Source organism: Erpetoichthys calabaricus, chromosome 3, assembly GCF_900747795.2.
Source record: "Erpetoichthys calabaricus chromosome 3, fErpCal1.3, whole genome shotgun sequence".
Taxonomy (NCBI): Eukaryota; Metazoa; Chordata; class Cladistia; order Polypteriformes; family Polypteridae; genus Erpetoichthys; species Erpetoichthys calabaricus.
Window position 1 is genome coordinate 46,537,697 of NC_041396.2, and position 24,711 is coordinate 46,562,407.

At 37.3% G+C, this 24,711-nt stretch overlaps 1 protein-coding gene across 1 annotated transcript in view; it reads left to right on the forward strand.

The window, feature by feature from the left end:
- Nucleotides 1-14,549, forward strand: part of clu (clusterin) — a 37,346-nt gene extending 22,797 nt beyond the window's left edge. Inside the window, exons 7-10 of the mRNA XM_028796745.2 lie at nucleotides 1,399-1,539; nucleotides 5,891-6,117; nucleotides 10,655-10,830; nucleotides 14,329-14,549. Of these exons, the coding sequence (XP_028652578.2) occupies nucleotides 1,399-1,539; nucleotides 5,891-6,117; nucleotides 10,655-10,830; nucleotides 14,329-14,341 (557 nt within the window). The 3' untranslated portion in view covers nucleotides 14,342-14,549. The remainder of the gene's footprint in view (nucleotides 1-1,398; nucleotides 1,540-5,890; nucleotides 6,118-10,654; nucleotides 10,831-14,328) is intronic.
- Nucleotides 14,550-24,711: the final 10,162 nt, after the last annotated feature.

Genomic DNA, 24,711 nt, shown 5'->3' on the forward strand with positions numbered 1-24,711 from the left:
TTAATTGTACCCCTTGGATATATACGTACATATCGAAAACATTTTGAATTTTTGCTTTCTCTATCTCTTATTTTATCTTTATTTAAATGTAACTTTTTGCTAAATTAACATTTCATGTTTCTTGTTCTTCCTCTGACATGCCTTCTTCCTTTCATAAAAATATATTTTTATGTTACTAAAAAGTAAAACAAGAAATGTTCACATACCCTTGAATAGAATAAAAAATATACTTTTATTTTTTTTAAGTGACATGATTGTATTCAAGAATGCACTAAAAAGTAAAAAAAAATATTTTTTTTTTCTTGTGGTAAGATTTTTTTGGTCATATGTGACTTAATAAAATAAAATTGTTGAGTGCCCATAAAAGAATTAATTTAATTCAATTAAAATGCATAAATTTGTTAAAGTGACATTTCTAACCAGTTTAACTATGGAAAGAAAAATGACACAGCATATAAAGGTTGATTAAATTATGTAGGTTAATGGTTATAACTGGAGAAAACTTCACTATAAATTAATCAAAAAAATTATTTTTTAATTAATTTGTCTACATTTGTCTTGCACCATCGACTGTTTGATTGAAAGTCCAACATGCTAACCACTTGACCACCACCACTATTTTTTTCTATATCTGTGTGTTGGCTAAAAGCACTAATATATATATATATATATATATATATATATATATATATATATATATATATATATATATATATATAATATGTGTGTATTTGCTAAAAGTATAATATAAGGAAATGAGAAATTTAAATTTGACGTAATTAATGTACAGATCTTGGGTCAAAACTGATGAAATATTGCATTGTCATCGGACATCAGCATTCAAGCCAAGTTTGAAGAAAATCAGTTTGGTAAAAGTGGGTAAAAATTGATTTCAAAATTTGACCCAGACACATAGAGAGGGCAAGTTGAATAAAATTGTGTAATAAAAAAACAGGTATTTGGTACGTAGCTGGCTACTGTGTTAATGTGTTGGTACATTGGTTAGATCTGCTCCCTCAAAAGTCTACAGTTCTGTTTTTTCCATCTCAGCTTGTTCATTTATTAGGTGCAGTTTGCATATTCTTCTCTTGCATCTGTAGATAATTCTCCAAGTACTCAGGTTTTCATCCAGTACACTGTATATGCACATAGTATTAACTTGTGAGTGTGAGTTGGCCTTTTGTCAGTGTGTCCATGCTGCTGTAAAGGAATGGTAGACTCAGGCCTCTGTTATGCTGAACTGAATTCAGTTTGAAAATGGACGATTCCACTCATTGATAATTTTTTGATGTACAACAAATTACCTTACACTAAATGTACAGTATACTAAATATAAAAGTTCAATTTTAACTTTCTTAAAACAAACACATTAATAGTTTCTTTTTACCTCATGACTAGATGGCTCTGTCAATGAAGATGTCATTATATCCCAACCAAATGGAAACAATCAAATGACATGCCGAGAAATTCGTCGAAATTCAGCTGGCTGCCTTAACCTCAAGGAAGAATGTGAAAAGTGCAAGGCGATTCAGTCCATAGGTAAACCCTTATTTAAACATTTTTTAAACTAGTTTTCAACTATTCGGTGTTACATCACTGAAGTAAAATTAGGAGGATATGAGATGCCAGGTGTATTCTGATAAAGAGAAATGTGACCAGAGATGTGCATTGAGTATAAAAGAGTCTGGAAAGGAAACTAGAAGGTAGATATTGAGAAGTAGGGATTCACAGCTGCTAAAGAGAGATGGAAGGGTTTGTGAATATTGGAGAAAATGAGGGAAAAATTAATATTTCTTAACAAGAGTCGTTTTGTTATATGGTGTAATGGAATAGGATATGCAACAATAGAAACTGTAATTCATTTGTGAATGAGAATGAGAATATAATTGGTATGAACTGTTCAACAAGACAAACTTGCTTTGCTAGTGTGTACTGTGTAAGTAAAATTTACTTTTACATTAAAAAATGCCTTGAAGCAAAGGCAGCTTGGTGTTGATAATATTTTGTGCCAACTTCACCAACCTCTGTAGTGCCTTATGGTCTTAATGTGATCAGGTGCTCTACAGGGATATGATGCTCCCAGTGAATACTCTGCTTTGCACTGATAGAAGTGTGTCACAAATTGTGAAGAAGTGTGAGTTGTCCTCAGACATGGAGGTGTAGGTGTTATGCTCTTTTAGATTGTATATCTTATTTATTGTATGTCTGTTGTGGACGCTAGGGGTTGCTGTTGCCCCTTTAAACCCAACAGACAGACACTCAGGACACCAGGTAAAAGCACCAAGAAGATATTTAATTATTTTCTTCTCAACAACAGTGCCCTCGAAGAACCACAGCCACAATAATAATCTTAATTCTCTCCTGCACACCTCCCAGCAAGTGTTGTTCACCTCTTCCCGACTCAGCCTCGCTTGCTGGGTTCACAGCAGTCCTTTTATATAGTGTCAGACCCAGAAGTGCTTCTGTTCTTCCGTCCATGGTCAGATGGAGAACTTTTCTTCAGCGGGCTATGAAGGAAGCAGGACTCCCCAGGTCCTCCTGCAGAGTATCCCAGCGGTACTCACAGGGGTGTGAAGCCGAACTCCAAATCCCATAGTGCTCTGCGGGAATCCGGGGCACTGCTATGCTGCAGGGCAGTCCCCATCTACTGTCTTGGGGGAGGCAGTGTCTAAACGTAGTTGTCTTCCCCCATCCTTTCCTACTCGGGGCATCCCAGCCAGTTTGAGCTGCCGGCTGTCCCTTACACTGTTTATGTGCATTGGTCACTATAGACCCAGAATGAAATGCATACATATAAATTAAAAGAGTGTTGGAATGGCCGTCAGAAACAGCCTTCCTTAGAAACGGACGCAATGGTAAGAGTGTGCAAAGCACAAGTGAAGCAGGAATGGTTTGATTCCTCTGTGGGTCATAAGACTAACTGGCTGTCTAACTAGAGACCCTTTTAAATAATGTGCCAAATAGTTGGGCAGGTAGTAGAAAGAGTTGGCTATTTCTCGTCTATCACAGAAACGGACATTGCACTCCCAGCTTTGGCCAATACTTTCCACATAGAATTTAAATGTGATAGATAGCTAGATCAATCGATCAATCAATTATAGTGAATATAGTTAAGTTACTATGTACTTTGTAGTATTTTGAGGTTGTCTTGTTTATAAAAATGACACATTTGAGTTGGTTGACATTACTTTAGCCCAGTGCTTCTCAAATAGTGGGGCTCCGTCAAGGGGGGCGCGTTTGACCTCGGGGAACATGCTTTTTTATTTTTCTATTTTGATTTTTTTTTACTGTTCTAGAATAAAGTGCAATACCACTCCACTACATTAAGGGGCAGTGGTGCTCTCATTGGCAGAGTGTGCGCAGGGAGCATTCGCTCGGTGGTGTAGGGGTTTTGTTTGCACTGAGCATGCGCGCTTTGCACACAGTACTAAGTATGAGTATGAAGTGTAGACACGAAGTGTAGCAGACCCTCAAGTGACATCATGAAAAAAATTTTAACAGGGATGAGAAGACAGGCGGAGAAAAAAGAAGATAAAGAGACAAACGAAAGTCTCCCGAAAGCTAAGACGAGGAAATATGACGAAGCGTATGTAGCGCTTGGCTTCACTGTGACTACGGTGGGAGACGAGGAAAGACCGGTGTGCTTACTGTGTCTAAAAATGTTGGCAGCGGACAGCATGAAGCCAAATAAATTAAGGCGTCACTTAAAGACAGCGAAAACGTGTTGAATATTGCCAGCAATCATCCCGCTTTCTGACTGCTACTTCAGTAAACCAGCGAGCGTTGTTGGCATCATATAAGGTGGCGTACCAAATTGCTCAGTGCAAAAAACCCCACACCATAGCAGAAGAGCTGATACTGCCTGCAGTATTAGACATGGTCTCTGTCATGCTGGATGACGCAAGTGCTGCAAAAATAAAAACTATCCCTCTGTCAAATGACACTGTTGCTAGACGTATAAATGACATTGCTGACGATCTTAAAGAACAGCTGGTAGAAAAACTCAAAGATAAACGTTTTGCCTTACAATTTGATGAAGCAATTGACAGCAACAAAGACTGTTTGTTTATTGCTTATGTACGTTTTGAAATGACAAATTCCCTGTATGAGGATCTACTTTTTTGTAAATATGTCAGAGACAGAGCCACAGCCGAAGAGCTATTCAAAATGCTAGACTGCTTCCTGACTGAGAATGGGCTAAAGTGGGAGAACTGCATTGGTGTTTGCAGTGATGGTGCACAGACCATGGCAGGGATGAGAAAAGGACTTCGGACTCTCATAAAGAAGGCTTCACCTAATGCTGAGTGGACACACTGTATTTTACATAGAGAGGCACTGGCATCAAGGCACCTTTCCTCTGAATTAAGTGAGGTTATGACTGACATTGTAGGAGTAGTCAATTTAATAAAGACCAGACCACTAAAAACAAGAGTTTTCTCTGCTATCTGTGAGGAGATGGGAGCTGAACATCAAGCTGTGCTGTTTCACAGTGAAGCAAGGTGGCTGTCACGAGGAAAAGTGTTATCCCGAGTTTTTGAGCTCAGAGAAGAGATAAGAATGTTTTTGGAGCAGGAGCACAAGTATGAAGTTGCAAGAAAGTTTAGTGATGAGAACTTTCTGATGAAACTTGCTTACCTGAGTGACATATTTGGAAAGCTCAATGAACTAAATCTACAGCTTCAAGGGAAAAATCAACACCTCCCTCAGGTCACAGACAAGATCAACTCTTTCACTCGAAAGCTTGCAATGTGGGGCAGGCGACTTGATGAAGGAAATACTGTGTCATTTGAGAACTTGCAGGAATTTGTTGACACTACTGACTATGATGTCACCTCAGTGATTCCATATTTTAAGCAGTAAGCAGCATATTTCATCACTGATGGGATTCTTTACAAAGTACTTCCCTAAAAACAGTTCCCAGTATGACTGGGTGAGAGATCCTTTTAATGCACCAGCTCCAACTGGTTTTAGCCTTGCAGAGAAGGAGCAGTTCATAGAAATCACATCTGACTCCATATTGAGACTAAGTTTCACATCCCAGACACTGAGTGAATTCTGGCTGAATGTGGAGAAGCAATATCCACTCTTAGGACAAAGAGCTGTGCACATTCTTCTTCCATTTGCAACTTCTTACTTGTGTGAGACTGGCTTCTCTGCTGTTGCTGCTCTGAAAAGCAAATACAGGTCCCGGCTACACATTGAGAAGGAGCTGAGAGTTGCTGTGTCCTGCTTCAAACCCTGCTTCGAAAAGCTGTGCATTGCAAAACGTGCTCATTGTAGCCATTAATCCAGACATCATCTCTGATTAAAAAATCAGCTCAAATTATTTTATATATTTTTGTTTTGCAGGTTAAAGTTTTTTTAATATTGTGCTCCTGAGTAAATGTTGGTGATCAGTTTGAATCAGTATCATATGGTTTGACATGGTCAATCAAAAAATGTTTATAGTTTAATTAAGGATTTAATTTTTTTTGAATTTAGAATGCACTTTAAATCTTTTCTGTTACATTTAATAAAGCTATTCTTTGTTGTAAATTGGTCCATATTTCTTTCTTTTTTTATTCTCTTATACGTTAATAAGGATACAGTGTTATGCAGAGGTGTACTTATAACAATTTTATAGACAAATGATACTATTTATAGTCGCGCGGGGGGCGCGAGATGTTTTCTTCTTCCTAGGGGGGGCATGACAGAAAATAATTGAGAAGAACTGCTTTAGCCCAAGGGGCAATTTTTACATCTGCCTATTTGTCCTGTAATGTCGTTGACTATTACAGAAGGTTTACATTGTAGGAAACTTGTACGAGATGGTATTCATTAATGGAAATTCAAATCTAAAATAATTTTTTACTTTCACATCATAGTTCTAATTCCAAGTATCTTTCTACAGATTGCTCAGGGAAAAAACCTTTGCAAGGTCCCCTCAAGGAAGAGTTTGAAAATTCTTTAGCCATAATGGAAAAACTCACTAAAGAGTATGATGAGATGCTGAAGAAGTTCCAGCAGGAAATTCTGAACACCACTGATATAATGAAAAGGCTCAATGAACAATTTGGATGGGTGTCTACCCTTGTTAATGCAACTGACAGGCAGGATGGATTTTTTCAGATTACAACAGTGAGTATTTATTTTGCTGATCATTTTTATTTAATGTAATATTCCTGAACTGTACTGTAATCATCTAACAGTTTATTGATGTAAATCATATTTTCTTAGATTTTAGCCCTTTTAGCCAAGTGGACATGTTGTTCTACTGAAGCCCAGGAAGTTTCATATTGACATCCTTTATCATATTCATTAGGGCATTTGTTCCCAAACTCAACTCTCTGTTACTACTACTGTAGCTGCAGGGTGTTTGCTTGAGCCAATTTTGAATTCAAAACGTGTATTTAGGTGTTCCATTTCTGCTTTCATATTACATCAGAGTTTTAGAAAGCTTTCTATTGTCCTCTTAAGGACAGCAATTTCCTGTAATAGAATGAGCAGGCTCAGGAAACAGGTGGATGCATGTGGTTATCCTATTAGTTAGGCAAGGACGCACATCACAGAAAATGGTGCGTGAAGCCAACCCAGACACACATAGGCAGGACACAGGTTCAAACACAACACCTGGTTGATTTACAGTATTAAAGTGTGCACAAAACACCAACACTACAACCCACAGTCCCTTCTTGCCACAAGTCCTTCTCCCTCCACTCCTCCTCAAGCTTTGTCCTCTTCCTCCTGACTCTGGCCATCAAACGGTGGAGACTGGCCCCCTTTTATAGGAAAGGACTCCAGGTGCCTAACGAGCTTCTTTCAACCACACTTCTTGGTGTAGTGGAAGTCCTGGAAAGGTCTATGCACCTCCTGGAGGTGGCCACGGCTTCCAACAGGGTTGAGCTCCCATGCTCACGACCCGTGGCCCTGCTGGAAACCAAGGGGGCTGCCCTCTGACAGCCCGAGGTAGAAACTGTCCCGAAAATACTCTCTCCCCCCGGTCCTTCCATACTGTGGGCGTTCTGGCTGCTCACCACAGGTGGTATTGGTTTATATTTGCTAATGCTTTTTGTTCTGTTTATTTATTGTTTTTCTTTCAATTTTAAAATTCACATTCCTCTTATTTTTATTATTTTGTTCATTTAGTTGATAAATAGGTTGAGGGAATGGAATGATGGACAGTTTCCTAAAAAATTACAATTAACAAACGGTTATAATTACATGTAAACAACCATCCCTGCATTTATTTTTCATTCTACTAAAGAGGAACACTAAGGTCATTTCTATTTTGGATGAAAGGCAGGAACTAGTTCTGGATAGGCACACTCAGGTGTACATTGATGGCCACAAACACCAATGGACCTAAAGTTCACATCTTTGAGTTGTGAGAAGAAAAAGAAAGATATAGAAAAATGCATTTGAATAAGAGAAGAGTGCATCAACACTAAACATGGAGAGGCCAAATTGGAGATTGAAAAAAGGCCCTTGTAACTGTGAGACTGAAATGCTAACCTCTGTGCTTCAGTGCTCTTCTGTATATTTATTAATTCAATTTTGTAACCTGCTCATTCTAATATACAGTTGTAGACAGGCATAATTTTTCCTCTTGCAGCATCAGATAAAATGACAGTAACCAACCACAGATGTGACCTTAGTCCATTGCAGGGCACACTATCTCACACCTGATCAGTTTCCAACAGAATGGTACTGCTTTGAGATATGGGAGAAAATGAGAAAATCTGAGAAAACTCATTCACAGTTGTAAGGAGCTTCATAGATTCAAGACTGAGCAGGATCTGAACCCAGGAATCTACAAATGTAGCAGCAACATATAATAGTGTATGTTTGTTTAATGAATAAAATAAAATGGTTCTTAGTTTTTATTTAACTGCATAATGGTTACATTCTCACACACTAATTAGGTTTTCTTAGTTGTGGTTATCTTTTAGTATGAACTTGAGGGAATATGCTTGACTTAAAATATTAGTTTATTCCTCCATATAAAAGAGTATTTTGTGCAATTCATTATAATGGGGAACCAGAGATGCAACCTAAATAGGGTAGAGATGCATCTTAAATAGGAAGCCAGTCTGTAACATAATGAATACAAACACAGTCCTACAGGCACGGTTGAAGCTTTGAGAATGACCACCTCATGTGCCTTTGAAACTGAAATCACTAAAGAAACACACATTAAAACCGTATTCACCTCACCGCAGAGCCTCCTGTCAATAAATAAATAAACCAAATAAAGCAATTACACTCACTGATTAAATTATTAGGAACACTATAACGATACTGGGTAGGGCTTCCTTTTGTTTTCAGAACAGACTCAATTCTTCTTGGCATGGATTCCACAAGATGTTGAAAACATTCCTTTGAGATTCTGGCCCATATGGACACAATTGCATCGGGCAATTTCTGCAGATTTGACAGCTGCACATTCATGTTTTCAGTGTTCCATTCCACCACATCCCAAAGGTGTTCTATTGGATTCGGATCTGGTGGCTGGGAAGGTCACGGAATAACACTGAAATCCTTATCACATTCAAAAAACTACTTTAAGATGACTTTTACTTTGTGACATTGTGCATTTTTGTGCTGGAAGCGGCCATCAGTAGATGGGTAAATTGTGACCATGAAGAGATAGATGAACATGGTGAACACCAATATTCAATTAGGCCTTGGCATTCAAGAAATTTTTAACTGGTATTAGGGGGACCAAAGTATTTGAAGTAAACATTCCCCACACCATTCACAGGTGGCACATTGGTAGTGCTGCTGCTTTGCAGTAAGGAGATTGTGAGTTCACTTCCCGGGTCCTCCCTGTGTGGAGAGCACTTTGAGTAGTGAGAAAAGAGCTATATAAATGTACAGAATTATTATTACACCACTTCCATTAGACTGGGCTGTTGATACAAGGCAGGTTGCGTGCATGGATTCATGCCTTTGGCCTCAAAGTTTGACCCTGCCATCTGTGTGTATCAGCAGAAATCGAGATTCAGTCCATGCTACGTTTCTCCTGTCTTGCACTGTCCAGTTTTTGTGAGCCTATGACCACTGCAGCCTCAGAGTTTTGTTCTTGACTGACAGGAGTGGATCCCAACATGATCTTCTGCTCTTGTAGTCCATCTGCCTCAAGATTCGATGAGTTGTGCATCTGAGATGTTTTTCTGCTCACTGCGGTTGTACAGAGTACTTATTTGAGTTACTGTATCCTTTGTGTCAAACAGTCTGGACGTTCTTCTCTGAACAATCTAATCAAAAAGTCATTACAATCGCAGACCTACCTCTCACTGGATGATTTTTGTTTTTTGCACCATTCTGAGCAAACTCTAGGGACTGCTGTGTGTGAACATCCCAGGAGATCAGCAGTTATAGAAATGCTCAAACAAGGCTGTCTGGCAGCAATAATCACGGCACAGTCGAAATTCTTGAGCACACTTTTTTCACCCATTCTGGTGTTTGATATGAACATTAACTGACGCTCCTAACTGATTTTATGTATTGTTTTCCTGTCTCATGATTGGCTGATTATATATAATCCATTGAATGGAGAAGCAGGTGTATTGGTGTTCCTAATAATTTTGATAGTTTTTGTATGTCATAATTTATATTAATATTAGCATATTGTTTCAGAGAGCTGCTTGGCTCAAATCTGGGCCGGAAGTTTAGGTTTATTGGTAGCGCTAAAATTGCCCACTATTTTTGAGAATGGGTGTGTGCACAAGAACACCCTACGAGGCATTGTTATCTGCAGCAAAATGGTTCCAACTTTCCACCTAGGTCTGCTGAGATAGGCATCAGCAGCCCAAGACCTTAAACTGAATAATCAAATTGAAAAGCAGAGAAATAACATATATTTATAAAGTATTATCTGTCCCCTGTCCATCCACGTAGTAGTAAAACAGGACAAACTTTAAAAATCGCTAGCTAAGTGGAGGCAAGTAACGCTCCAAGAAGTTGCCAGAGGTACACCGATTCAAACGTAGGCTGGCGCATGAGTGAGGAGGGCTCTGCCTGGCTCCCCAATCCTGATGTCATGCTTCCCTCTCCCTCGGCCCGCAGCCTCTGCCTTGGATTCGCACCAATAAATCGCTCTCGCCAGCGAACTATGATACTTAGCATGATGAAAGAAGTCACAAAATCAACCAGAAAGTTGAAGCAAATTATAGAAAAAAATCTGTTAAGTAGTTCTCTCGTGAAAAGTGGACAGACACACAGACAGACCGACGTTGGATTTAATATATATAGAGAGATGTCATTATGACACAGTGGTTATCACTGCAGCCTTACAACCACAAAGATCTGGATTTAATTTTTGACCTGGGCATTTTTCTCCCTTTGTTTAAGGGTTTTTCCTTGAGATGTCGTTCCATATCCAAATGAATTGCAAGTTAGGATACTTAACCTGGTATAAGTGAGTGTAGGTGAGGGTCCTGTGATGGACTGGTGCCTAGTCTGGGGCTGGCTCAGCATACCTGCAATCCCATAAAATAAAAGGTGATCCAGAAAATGAATTGATAGCTGGATTACTTCAGACTATTACAATATCAGTACATATTACACAGTATTACATGTAAAACTACCAGCCTTTATTGTTAAAGTGTGGAAAAACAATTTTTGTTCATTGCATGCTTATTTCATAAACGTGAAAATGTTTAATTTCCTATAGGTGATGTCAAGAAACAGCCAGAATCCAAATGATCCTGGAGACACTACAGTGACTGCTAAGTTCTTTGACTTACCAGAAATGACCTTTACAGTACCAAAGGACATTCCTTGGGATGATCCCAAGTTCTCAGAAATAATTGCAAAAGAAGCTGTGGAATACTACAAGAAAAATGCACTGTAAGTAGCAACATTTATCAAGTAAAATAGCTTCATAGATTCCAACAGCAGTAATTTCATTAATCATCTTTGCCCACCTTGATTGTTCTGTAAAACTGAAGTTAGATATGTAAGTTACACTGTACTACACTACATACGTCACATTGGTGCATTTCATAGCATTCTCTTTTTATTTTTTGATCTGTTATTTTAGTTACAAACCTGTGTGTAGCTTCCAAAGTATAAGGCGAGTTCAAGCACGGGTAAAACGCGTGCTGAAAGAAATCTCTTAGTCCAAAAGTTTGTTTTAAAAATATTTAGTGAAAATTAAAAGTAAATAATCTACACAAGAATAAAGAAAAAAGTAGTTACACACGTAGAATAAAACTAAAAAAAAAAGTAAAATGTATTTTCTCTAAACTTAGCTTTTCTTGAGAAACTTTACTTTATTTTTGTACTTAAAAGTTCTTATTTTCTTCTTCTGTACACCTTAAACGTACGGCTCGGTACTTAAATAAACGCGTTGTCTTACGAGTTACTTCACACACTCAAAAGGCCCGTAGGCACAGTTTAAAACTATGTGCCCTCTACACCTTACACATGTCAAGGCTGGTCACTAACTGCGAATAATGTTTAGTAAGAGCTGTTAGAAATGGCTGGAATATACCAATTCACTTCTACTTATGGGGGTTAGGGGAACCTCCCATAGATTATGCATTGTCATCTAGTAAAATATTTATGAATCTTATGTAACTAGGAAATGGCTCTTACACTGTGAGTTGTATAATGACAGCATTTTATTGAAATATTCAAATATAAACATATTAATTAAAATGTTACCAACTGCACTCACATTACCTAGAACTATATAATAAATTTTAAAAATATTGTTACACTGTTATGTTGTATGTAGGCAGAATTTCAAAGTCTTATAGTGTTCTGTGTGTGTATTTCCTGTGTTTTCTGTGTTTAAACACATGCAGGTTAGTTGGATTGGCGATGATAAACTGGCCCCAGTGTGTGCGTGTGTTCACTCCATGATGGTCTGGCGTCCTGTTCAGGCGCTGGCACCGCCTTATGTCTGATGTTTACTGGTGCAGGCTGCAGCTTCTCTGTGACCCTGCTCTGTTAAGTGAATTTAGAAAATGTTTGGATAAACATTATTTGTGTCTTAATCCACCAGATGACAGTAATACAATTACTGGTTATAAATCTACCAAAATTCAAATAAAAGACTTCCACTGAAATCTTACAGCTTGATTAATACAAAAACTGTACTTGAGAAATATTAGTAGACATTTACATGATTGCAAATCACCTTTGAATATATTTTGTGTATCTTTTTATATATACAATTCATATTAATTACAAATTAAGGAGTCCAGCTGATATTAAGTGGGTAAACATATTCAGTGATAAAGCAGAAGTTTGCTTTTCATTTAATGTTAGCTGCATTACCTGGAAATGTCAGAGTGAGAAAGTAGAATGATATAATTGTAATAATGAATTATAAATATATATATATATATATATATATATATATATATATATATATATATATATATATATCTATACCAAGCATTATTACCCTTGAATTTATTGTATTTACTATATAACTTTTGTTAGTAGTAGAGAGCTTCTTTGTACAAGGTGGTCCAGATCTAATTATGCAATTATTCAATTTTCATTACACTATAACTTATTAAGTTTATTACATAGAGATTCACAAAAAATTATTTTTGTTGCCGATAGATGGCAGCACCTGCCCTGCATTTTTTTATTGCAGGATATTTCGAACACTTCTTTTGTCTTGCATTGTTTTCCTGCATTAAAAGTTGCATAGTTAGATCTGGACCACCCTATATATGCTACTGTTGAGGTTTTCCTTCTAGTGCAAAAAGCCTCAAACTGCAAAAAAATAACTCGGGGGCATATTGTCTCCAATCTATGTCAGCTTGTAGTCATGACAGAAATAATGAATGAAATGATTGATTCAAGAAAAAAGATAACTGTAATGGGAGGGAATTGACATGCAAATATATTGGTTTAAAGAGCTGTTTCCGTGTTGACAGATCACACTGCAGTGTTTCATACCACATGCTGATTTGAATCTGTTGCTCTCTTTCGAGGCTTTACTGGGGTATTGTTTCCAAACTTTGTTGTAAATATGAAGTGGAAGAAATTGTGTTAAAACTAAAAGCGATCACTGAACCCAATTCATTAAAGGAGTTTGGTCTGCTGTGAAGCTACAACCACATGCATTGATTCCTAGCTGGCCCAGCTGTACCCTGAACAAGGCTAAAAGTTATGTCTTCAAAAGCTGTCTTATGCAGCCTCAAATATGAAAAAGGGCCGATTGCGATGGTGGCATAATTTTCAGAGATTAGTATTATTAGTTTGCAACTCTAAATTGCAATGAATAATTCCAGAGACAATATGAGCCTATTCAAGGCAGCTTGGGTCCATGACAGAAATATTGAAATAAATATTTGATTAAAGAAAATGTTACATGCAATTGACAGGAATCAAACCCAGTTGTCTTGGTTGTAACCATGCTGATCATCACACCTTGTGTGATGCTGTTTATCTGTCTTTTTGTAGTTCAACTGTAATATTTCTTGCCACTTGCTGGAAGGGGGCAAGGCCAAAAGCTATGTCAAAAATTCTAGTTATGATGAGAAGTACCAGTATACCAAATTTCAAAACTCTGGCATAAAGAATAAACAAAAACAGCCTGTGTTTTTCAGACATACAGATTCAGATATTATATAATTTTTCATTTTGGTCTTTATATTAGTAGAATAAAATGGAATTCCTGTATTCATTAAGAATGCTTATCTAATAGTGAGTTAGTTCCTCATTTGCCCAAAAATCAGCTTTAATTTTCCAGGGAATGCACTACACATGGTGTCCGGAGTGCAGGGATGCTGGTTCATGTCAGCTCCAATGTGTCACATGCTTGATGCAAGCTGCCCTGTTGTGTAGCTCAACTGCCAGTAGCTCAATTCATATGATCCTGCAGGAGTTTACTGTAGATGGGATGTAGGGATACAAATGCATTTGGATGAATTCCTACCTTTGGAATATTATCCTGATGAAAAAGCACATACTGCAAGCAGATTAATACAGTGCCTCTATGAAGATGCCACCTGCAAGATAATGATGTGTAGATGTCATTGTGTTACTCTGGCATTTCTCTGACAATTGCCACAAAAACACCCGACATCATTACACTGCTTCCATATGATTGTCATGGTAGAACAGAACAATTTGTCCTTTCCTAGTATATCCCACAATTTGAACCACCAGGAAATGGGATTTATTATACCAGGTGATACTTTTCAAACCATCAGTGTCCACTGTTTGTTTTCCACCCCTAAATATTCCTTTTACCTTATTTCGTTTGATGTCTTAACATCGTAACGCCCACTAATTCAATGTTACACCCAAGATTTTGGTTTTCAACTGCATTTCATGCAATTTCTTTATGTAAGTGAATGTTTGTGTTCTTTTTTTCAGAATTGTCAAATAAAATGAGAAGAAATTTGCCAGAAGCAAAGCCATATACTTACAAAAGAAATGATCAAGAACATTTACATTGCACTTCTGGAGAGCAGTGCCTGAAGGACTAGCATTACTATAAATGTGTAATTATGCACCTGCACTAACTTAGAATCCAAGATAGCACAATGAAGAGCATCATAAAATCCTTTCATTACATTAAACAACCTTTAAGCTGTTGTGATGCTTTCTCTTTGTCATTTTGATTACCGCCTATAGAAGAGCATACTGACTTTACTGTATACTATCCAGAAATCCTAGGCACTGTTTAGTGAACCTGATGGATATAACGGAAAAAAGAATTAGGTACAAAGATTAACATATGTTCAAAAGTAAGTAAAATAATTTTTTGTAGCATTTGTGCAAACTTTACCCTTAAAGGAATATCTAGCAAAAAATGAAATTTTTGTACATATTTTTTACCCCATGTAGTTTGCAGTGATGGCTGAGAAAAAAATGTAGTCTCATGTATTACGCACAATGGAGATAAATAATAAAACTCAATGCTGTTTCCTGTTGTCCAACTTTGGTCACCAAAGAGTCCATGAAGAAATCTTACATTACTTTGTGTCACATAATTCACAAGAGAAGTCAACCAGTCATATGCTCACAACATCCCAAATACATGCATTTTTACCAAAATATTGTTAAATATCACTCTTGTGAACTAAAGCAGAACCTGCCCAGGTATATTATTTATTTTTTTCCTGGATGCCATTATTTTGTGTATTATTTTTCATGGGCATTACCATTTTGTTGACAGCAAGCCAACTGTAACATGGTGTGTTGTCATTACGAGGCCATTATAAAAGACATGCAGGTTATTTCGGTTGCATCTTATTATTGGCTGGCTGCTAATTTAGTAAAAAAGAAACAATTAATTGCAATCCTATAATGCATGCTGAGTGTTGCTATTCCATTAACAGCAATAACTGATTATTGAATAAGTAATCGGCAAAAACAAACGCTGCAGGCATTGTTGCACTCCAGAGTCAAATGCTATAGAAGTATAGCAGGTAGTGTCCACTTTTCATTACTGTTTTTGTCTTCACAAACAACCAATTAAAATATCCACGAATTTTTTACCACATATTATATCACTGTGCAATGCTTGCCAGTCCCAAACCAATGGATTCCAGCTCTTTACATTGCTCTTTTAGGTTGATCATTGTCCTTTGAAGGACAGTTTGCTTAGATGCACTAGTTGGAGATTATTTGAGACCGTGGCAGGACGGCTGTTTTTATAGGCCACTCTGCAGCTGGTACTGAAGCTTCTCCTTCAAATGATGGATTGTCATCCCATACTACTGCTGACTCATCCCTGATTTCATCCTCAACCTGGTGCACTTTGTCAGTGCCATTATAATATTGTTGCCCACCAACACTGAAGCATCTTTTTTGTAGAGCAGTTAAGACTTGGTCATTTTAAATACAGTATGTATGGTAAGTTGAATAAGAGTGGACCTTGTTACAGCCTTCCACACCCATAGTAATGCTAGTGGGGTATTGTTTATTAAATAAAAGGAACTGGGGGAACAATTAATACAAGAAGAAAACAGAATCAAATAAAACAAGTAAAAAAAGAACCTACAGCTTCTTTATGTGGCTAACCTACATGCCTCCCCAAATCCACCCTTGTGTCGGTTTGTACTTCAGTGAAGCACCTCATCATTGAACCTGTGTGCATTCTGTTGCGCATATAGAGCACCGATGACAGCGTAGCACTCAACATCCCTGCTGTCAGGATCTAGAGCAGATCTACTGGGGCATCAGGCAAAAACTAAGGGGTTCTAGCAACACCTGTTCTGCCCTAGTAACCATACTTCTTCCAGGACATTTTTCCAACAGAGTTTGATACCACTGTGTGACCAGCATGAGATTAACGGTAAGAAAGGAGTAAATCAATTATGTGTAATATGTCACATTTAAAGCTAAGTAATTTACTTAGTTCATACAATTTAACATTTCATTGAGTACTAGCCTGCGGTGGGTTGGCACCCTGCCCAGGATTGTTTCCTGCCTTGTGCCCTGTGTTGGCTGGGATTGGCTCCAGCAGACCCCCGTGACCCTGTGTTTGGATTCAGCAGGTTGGAAAATGGATGGATGGATGGATTGAGTACTAGCAAGCTGTAGTGCAAAAGATCAATTATTGTCAACTTATGAAATTGCCTTTAATTTAATGCATGGGAAATATCAACATTTTGTCATCATTACATTTATTTTATGACAGCAGCATTGTAATATTGATGTACAACATGATGAAATTAATCTGTAATTAATGATGTGTTTTGTGAAGTGTTACAGACATAACAGGAATAAGCAGTAATCACTCATGTACCTAAACATTGAGTTTTGGAGTGAGAAAAAAGAACAAAATGTTAATATGACATAGGAAAATTCTTCCCTTATGATTGTCTCACAGATCCTTTCCTGTGACAAGACAGTTTTTATAATTTATTATAATCCGCTATTACTAACGTCTCATTATTTTCTATTACTTTCACTCCCATAAGCTTCCTTGCTGAATCATTTCTATGTTCTCATTGCTTATTATAAACCAAGAAACGGTTGATACCTCAGGACTTTAGCACTGTTGAAATATTTCTTCATTTTGCTACTGATCTTGACACTTATCAGGCATCAACCTTGTCATTTATAAAGCAAAGCTTCTACTAACTTTTTGAGTCCCATGATCTGTTTGTGTCTAATAGAACTGAAACACATTAGTCAAAAAAATTGCAAATGAAGCTGTGACTTCTTTTCTATACAAAGGTTTCCAAACACTTCTCTGGCAGGAAGAACCTTTAGACTTCACATTTAGATTTTTTTAGAAGTTTTTAATGTAATGCAAGTATCTTTTTCATACTTTTTTTTCTCCAAAGTAAAATATCACACACAAATATAATGCTCTACAATATTTGTCTTCTCACTAATCATTAAAATCATTAAACCTTCTAGGAGTTTTAGTATGTATCACACAAACTTCCACAAATATGGTTTACTCTAAAAAGTTTGTCACATCCACCATGGGACACCTGATATCTGGATCCTATTTAAAAGGACAGCCATGCAGAATAGCAATGGGACTGACTAATTTCTTGAACTTGAAGAAGAAACTGCAAAAGGTAGAACAAGCAAAGTGGTTGTGCTAAACCCTGACTCAGAGTAAAAGTCCTGTGGGTAATTGCGAATTTGTGCCAGGGCTTGAGACATACAGTTTATATAAGACTGTAGATTTTCCAAGGATGGAATGACTCTCAACCTTGAGCCCAACAGCAAGGAGAAAGGTATTGCAAACCACATACAGTACCACTAATTAAGAATCACTAATGAGCTTGAGCTGGATTCTTGCTACCAATAACAGCAATATCAACATTACAGAAAACAAAGGATATAATGGAGATTGTAAGTCCAACACACATACAACATAATGTAATTTTATGTGTGCTGTCTGAACTTTGGTTAAAGACAGCCAAGGAAAGTGAATTTTAACAAGAGGGCAACTAACAGAGACGTATATGGCTGGCGCGGTTTATCGACAGACTTCTGTCCTTTGCAAACTATTTTGTGACAGTGTTACAGTGTTTTTCTGGAAATTCACCAATGTCATATAATTGGTGTGAATGTACGACTAACCATTGCTCATTGTACAAGAATTTTTCCCTGTTGGTTAAAGGGGTATGTGGAATTGTTGGAGGGGCAAAATGTCTTAACCACACTCAAGAAAGGGTGATCTAATTGAAAAGTGGGATTGTGTAAACAGTGATACTGTCCAAATATTTCAGTAGAAGCAGCAGCAATCTCCCCAGCTGGCTGTTCTGAAGATGTTTCCTTCATTATTTTCAACAAATTTTATTTCAGTGGTGGAAATAAATTTCTGTCAAATGATTTGAGATTTCCAAGTTTATTAAACTTTCAAATATTTAAATAATTTTTCTAATTCACAACATAATACTTAAAACACAAGTCAGTATGATTTAGAGGGAAAAACAAAACATGAAGAAATTATATCTACAGACATCACGCAGACTAAGCAAAAACTCAAGGATGTCTTTTATTTATATTTCATAGTCTTGAGAACTTTATAGACTTTATCTATTGCTCTGTCATTGGTCAAACAGCTTAAAAGTCCTTCATTTTCATGAAAAAGGCAATCAACTGCTGCCACAACAGGTCCTGATCCAACCAGTCGTTGGCTATCAGCTACAACGTAGTCACTATTGGGAGTGTGGTGCATGACTACCAGGATGATTCGTCTGCCATCTATTGGGAGAAAATAAGTACATCTGTTAATAAATGCATATTTTATAATAAAATAAATTTGGATTTTACAATTTCAGAGAGACTTTACATTTTCACGATTCATTTTCACTTGATATAGACGATGAATTCACAGAGAAGACAAATACATACTTCACAATTGACAATATTATACAGTATAATACACAATGCATTTCAACACATTTGAAATGAATTAAAAACTATGTGATAAAGCTGGTTGTAAAACAAAATATAACATAAAAATTAATATGATCAGATACAGATATTTATGCATAAAACACATTAACAGGCTATCTGCTGCATCGTAGAAGTAGAAATAAAAAGGGACATAGTATACAAAGGATGTTGACAAGAAAATGCTGCCATCATGAATAGAGCATTCTAGGATGTGTCTTTTGCTTTGTAGTCGGATCAGGGGGGAGCTTGTTAGAACAATAGAACATTGGAAAGACTTGTGATGAGAAAAGACCACTCAGCCCAACAACGCCTATCTAACCAATTCTTCCAAAACAACATCCCTAGAGGCCTACTGTCCAAAGCACTGCCTAGTAATTTATTTCATGTGTCTATAAATCTCATTTGAAAAAAAAACTTGTAATGTTTGTGCAAACTTTACCCTTAGCATGCTTCCAGCTATATTGTCGTATTCTTGTTGAACTCATTAATAATTCTTTTTCTTTGCATTTATATAGCGCTTTTCTCACTACTCAAAGCGCTCAGCAATTGCAGGTTAAAGGCCTTGCTCAAGGGCCCAACAGAGCATAGTTGCGATTGCCAGTGCAGATCCCTAGCCTCAGAGCCACCACTCCGCCATTAAATGTAACAGTCTTGATCAACTCTACAAATTCCTTTTAAAATTTTAAACACTTCAACCATATCACCTTTTAATCTGTTTGCTTAAACTGAAAAGGTTCAGCTCTTTCAATCTTTCCTTATAACTCATACTCTGCAGCCCTGAAGCCTGTTGCTTCCCATGGACTTTTTCTAGTGCTGCTATGTCTTTTTTGCATCCTGGAGACCAAAGCTATATACATACACCAGATGAGGACTCACCTGTGCATTATAAAGCTTCAGCATAATTTTCTTTGACTTGTACTCATGCTTTAAAACCTAACATTCTATTTGTCTTCTTAATAGCTTCTGAACACTGTCTGGAAGTTGATAGTGACAAGTCCACTACAACTCCTAAATCCTTCTCATAAGGGGTACTTTTAAGTTTCAAACCTCCCTCTGTGTTTTCAAATCTAACATTTTTACTTGTATTTGATTTCATCTGCCACAAATCTTCCCAAGTGTGTATGTTGACCAAGACTCTCTGTATTGATTCAACAGTTTCTAGATTATCTGCCAATCCACCTAACTTAGTATCATCTGGAACCTTAACCAGCTTGTTGTTTATATCTCTATCTAGATTGCTTATCTTTATTAATCATGACAGTGCTCAAAGCACTGACCTGAGGGACACCACCCTTAACACCACCAAATTCTGATAAGGCTTCTCGCACCATAATCCTCTGCTTTCAGTGTTTTAGCCAATTTTGTACCTATCTACACACTACACCCTAAACTCCCACTTCTTTTAGCTTCATGCCCAACCGTACGTTTCTTCCTCATAGAATTCCAGCATATTAGTAAAGATCGGCCTTTCCATCTGAACTCATTGTGACTGTTCCCTAAAACTCCTGTTCTAAACGTTCTGCTCAGACTTTTCCTTAATAATTCCTTCTATCAATGTATCTGTGATGCACGTTAAGATAACTGGCCTATAGTTACTTGGATCTGTCTGAATATCCTGTTAATTGTAATGGAATGTTATTTGCTAACTTCCAGTCCTTAGGAATGTCTCAAGTGTGCAAAAATGTGTTAAAGGTTTATATCTGTACTTATTAGCATCCTTAAGCACTCAAGGATAAGTGTTGTCTGGTCTGGGTGATTTGTCAGATTTCCGTCTATTTAATCTAAGCAGCACTTTTCCTTCTACAATTTCCAAATCACTTAGTGCTTCCTTAGTAGTCTCTGTTACTGTACGGAGGTTAACTACTTCCTCACATGTGAAAATTTCAGAAAAATGCAAGTTTAAAGCAACTGCCATTTTACTGCCTGCATATTGGTAATGCTGCGTTAAAGCAGTTACAACTTGAATTCAGCAATTCAATAAATATTTATTTTCAATGGCAATTATTTAATGGCGTCTTTGAAACACATAAATTAAACGCAACTCACACTCATTTTGCAGTGGTCTCCATTTGTGGGTTTAGTCACAACTGGCCCTTATAACATGTTAACATGACACAGCCTTTTCTTATTTTGTTCTGTTTATGTGTTGTTAAATAGGTCATCAGGTGTGAAGCATGAATGATAAGGAAGAGGTTAAAAAATATACATGCACAGTACTATGAGACAATAAGTGTCAGATAATTTGGAGCTAGTTTTAAATTGTTGTACTTTTTAAAATTTGTGGGCATAAGATATTCTGATCCAAACTACATTGCTCTCAATGAATTAGGCTTACCTAGTTCAACAAGTTGCAATGAAAATGATTTGTTTCCTTTCTCATTTAATTATGTATCTATTTATCAAATACTATAGCATGATAAAATATAGCATAACATAATTTCCCAAATCCCGTCAGGCCATTTGAAGACTGCAGGAGGCCATAGCCTATTCAGAGAGCATCCCCTTTAAGGCAGGAGCCAGCAGTACATGGGGTGACCATCACAGAGCCCACACATGTCCACAATCACCTCCACATGGCCAATTCAGAACAAACCTAATTCTCGTATCTTTGGGATGTGGTAGCCAAATCGGTGTACCAGGAAAAAAAAGCAGGCAGATACAGTGAGTATGCACACACTCAGCAAAAACAGTGAACTAGTTTAGGATAACCACTGCATTACCACACTATATGGTGGCACACTTTAATAAGAGCAATCCAAATATTTTAAAATATTCATTATGCTAGTAAGAGTGCAATATGATTTTCAAAAAGTTAGTGTAAAAGTATTGAATTAATTGCTATTGTTATTTCATTGAGAAAATTGATAGTGGAGCTGGCGATTTGTGAAATATGTGCCACTTAGGAGTCTTCTACTATACAATAAAACACTACTCTGTATGTACAGTATGTGTGTGTGTGTGTGTGTGTGTGTGCGTGTGTGTGCGAGTGTGTGCGTGTGTGTGTGCGTGTGTGTGCATGTGTGTGTGTGTGTCCGGTCCCTCCAAGCAATCTGACTTGGTCTGATTGGTCAATTTGGCTTGGGTTACTCAGTGGTAGGGATGGTAACATGATAGCATAGGGGTGCAAAGTTCAATTCCTGAATGTGACAATTTTTTTTTCATTTTTGCAATAAAGGGGATAAAATGAAGCATTTTAATGACAATAAAACAAATAACTTATCAAGCAATGTTGGGTCGATAAATACTAACGAGGTGCAAACCCAGTCATCTTCGTAGACGGGAAATATTTGCAAGAATGCAAAATATGTTTTCACCGCAGGTAACGGTGGCCCATCTAACATTGGTGGTGGTCAAAAAGTGAGCAGGAGGCAAGCAAGGTGCCTTGAAATGACAGAGTCCAAGAAGCAGTCTTTGTGAAAATACGATCAAGAAAGGTGCTGCCAGGCAAGACAGGTTGAGACACACAAAGACACTGAGGAAATTTCATCCATTACTTGTCTTCAACAGGTAAGCATAACTAGTTACATATAAATTTGTTAAATGCTATTACAATCCAATATACCTTATCATCTGAAGCCAAGCATTCTAATATCTATGACCTATATTTGCTGGACAACATACTATACTGTATGTTCAATTATTTGTTTTTTTTCTAATTTGTCCAATGGATGAAAGAATATATGTAAGCATTATAAATTCCTAAAACATGCACTTCACTCACTAAGTTCTGAGTTGTTTCTGTTTTACGCCATAAACTACTCCAATCCCAGCTCTCCACCACTACTATGATTTGATATTTCAGTTGTCAGTTGTCAGTTTTAGACAAAAGAAGGATGCACTTACCTTTAATATTCTGAAGTGTTGCTTCGATATCAGCTCCAATCCGTGAGATTACGGGGCAGAACACCAGGAGCACAATGTCCCCTGATTCACTTTTGCTCTTTACTGTGAGTTTTATTTTATCCTTCCTCAGACTTGAAGTAACTTGATTCAGAAATTGATTCCCGGCACCACATGTCCTTTCTATTTTGTGGGTTGCTATAACTCGTTCTCAAAAGCAATAAAATTATTAAAAAATAGCCAAAATCAGGAATAAAAAGTACAAAAATGAGTAAGACATTATTACTAGTTCAGCCAGAAATGTGGAGGTCTGGTCTTTAATTCAGCTTTTAAGCAGAAAACAGAAAAAAAGATAATTATAGTAACAAATGAACTGTAAAACTCATATTTTAAACTCATGCAGCTTTCACTGACATTAGACAAGTTCCATGTCCAGTATTTACTGTATTTATTGAATCATTTACTGAATAACCCAAACAAGGCAGGTTTGACTTTCACGTGGCATTCTTTGAATCTCGATAACCTTATAATCGGAGATGGGTGGGATAAGGGCATGGAAAAACTGCTCAGGTCAAACGTTGATATGACAGTGTTGCTTACTGGCATTCACTGTTAAATTTTAGTGTGCAATATGTTTTATAGTATATTAAATTGAGAAGAAAATTTATATACTTACCACTCTTGAAATATTTCTGTAAAACAAAAAATCAAAAATGAGGTGGACAACACACTCTTTCATTCTGTACTTTCTAATACAATCAAAAAACAAGGAAGCAAAATCCTCAAGTGATTTACATTTTTTCTGTTTTTGACTCTGTCTGTATTCTTAAATAATAATAATAATAATTATTATTTATCAATTTTCTGAACCTAGTTAATACTAATTCATATTCATGAAGAGCTGCAGTCTATCCTAAAAGCCTGTTGACAAGATAAGACCTGACCCTGCATCCAAAGATGATAATAATAATAATCCATCCGTTATCCAACCCGCTATATCCTAACTACAGGGTCACGGGGGTCTGCTGGAGCCAATCCCAGCCAACACAGGGCGCAAGGCAGGAAACAAATCCTGGGAAGGGCGCCAGCCCACCGCAGGACACACACACACACACCCACACCCACACACCAACACACACTAGGGACAATTTAGGATCACCAATGCACCTAACCTGCATGACTGTGGGAGGAAACCCACGCAGACACGGGGAGAACATGCAAACTCCATGCAGGGACGACCCGGGAAGCGAACCCAGGTCTCCTAACTGCAAGACAGCAGTGCCACCCACTGCACCACCGTGCCGCCCTAATAATAATAATAATAATTAACAGAGTACAATATCTAATCTCATTAAAGCACTAGTGCAGAATATCTCAGACAGATTTTACTTCATACAAATCCAACATTTTAACTCCATTGCAGTGCAATGCATATTCATGTGGTGCATATTCATGGGGTAAGAGGCATTCTCATCAGAAGTGTTTTCAGGCAGCACTAAAGATGGGGAATGGGGTGTTGATAAGGCAGGAAGTCCACCGTTCCATTGAACAGGTGGAAGCTGGCAATGTAAATGATGCTTTCTTTCACTTCCATGTCAACTGGTTGTTGCAAAGGACCAGTCTAATAGAAGCAGCAGGAGAAGAATTTTCAACTGCTGTAGTAACATCCTTAGAATGTATTAAAGGGCCTGGCAATATTCCTCTAAATATGTTTTGTAAAAAACTGCAGATGGGGAAGACATTACCGACTATTACTACATTTGTTGACGTAACAGTCAGGATTATCAGGAGAAAAATGTGACAGTATGATTCACAGTAAGGCAAGTATAACACATTACTTAGACCACTCAACATAAGAGTAAACTTCTTCAAAATTACGGCTAATCACTCCACACTGATAAAATGTGTGCTTGCGGCCACAACTCACAAATGTTTAGAAATGGAACACCTCTTACCTCAGCTGTTGGTGCCCTTTGCCCCGCCTTTAGATACTGATTGGTCATTTGATTATATAAACTTTTGATATGATTAACGTGTGCTCGA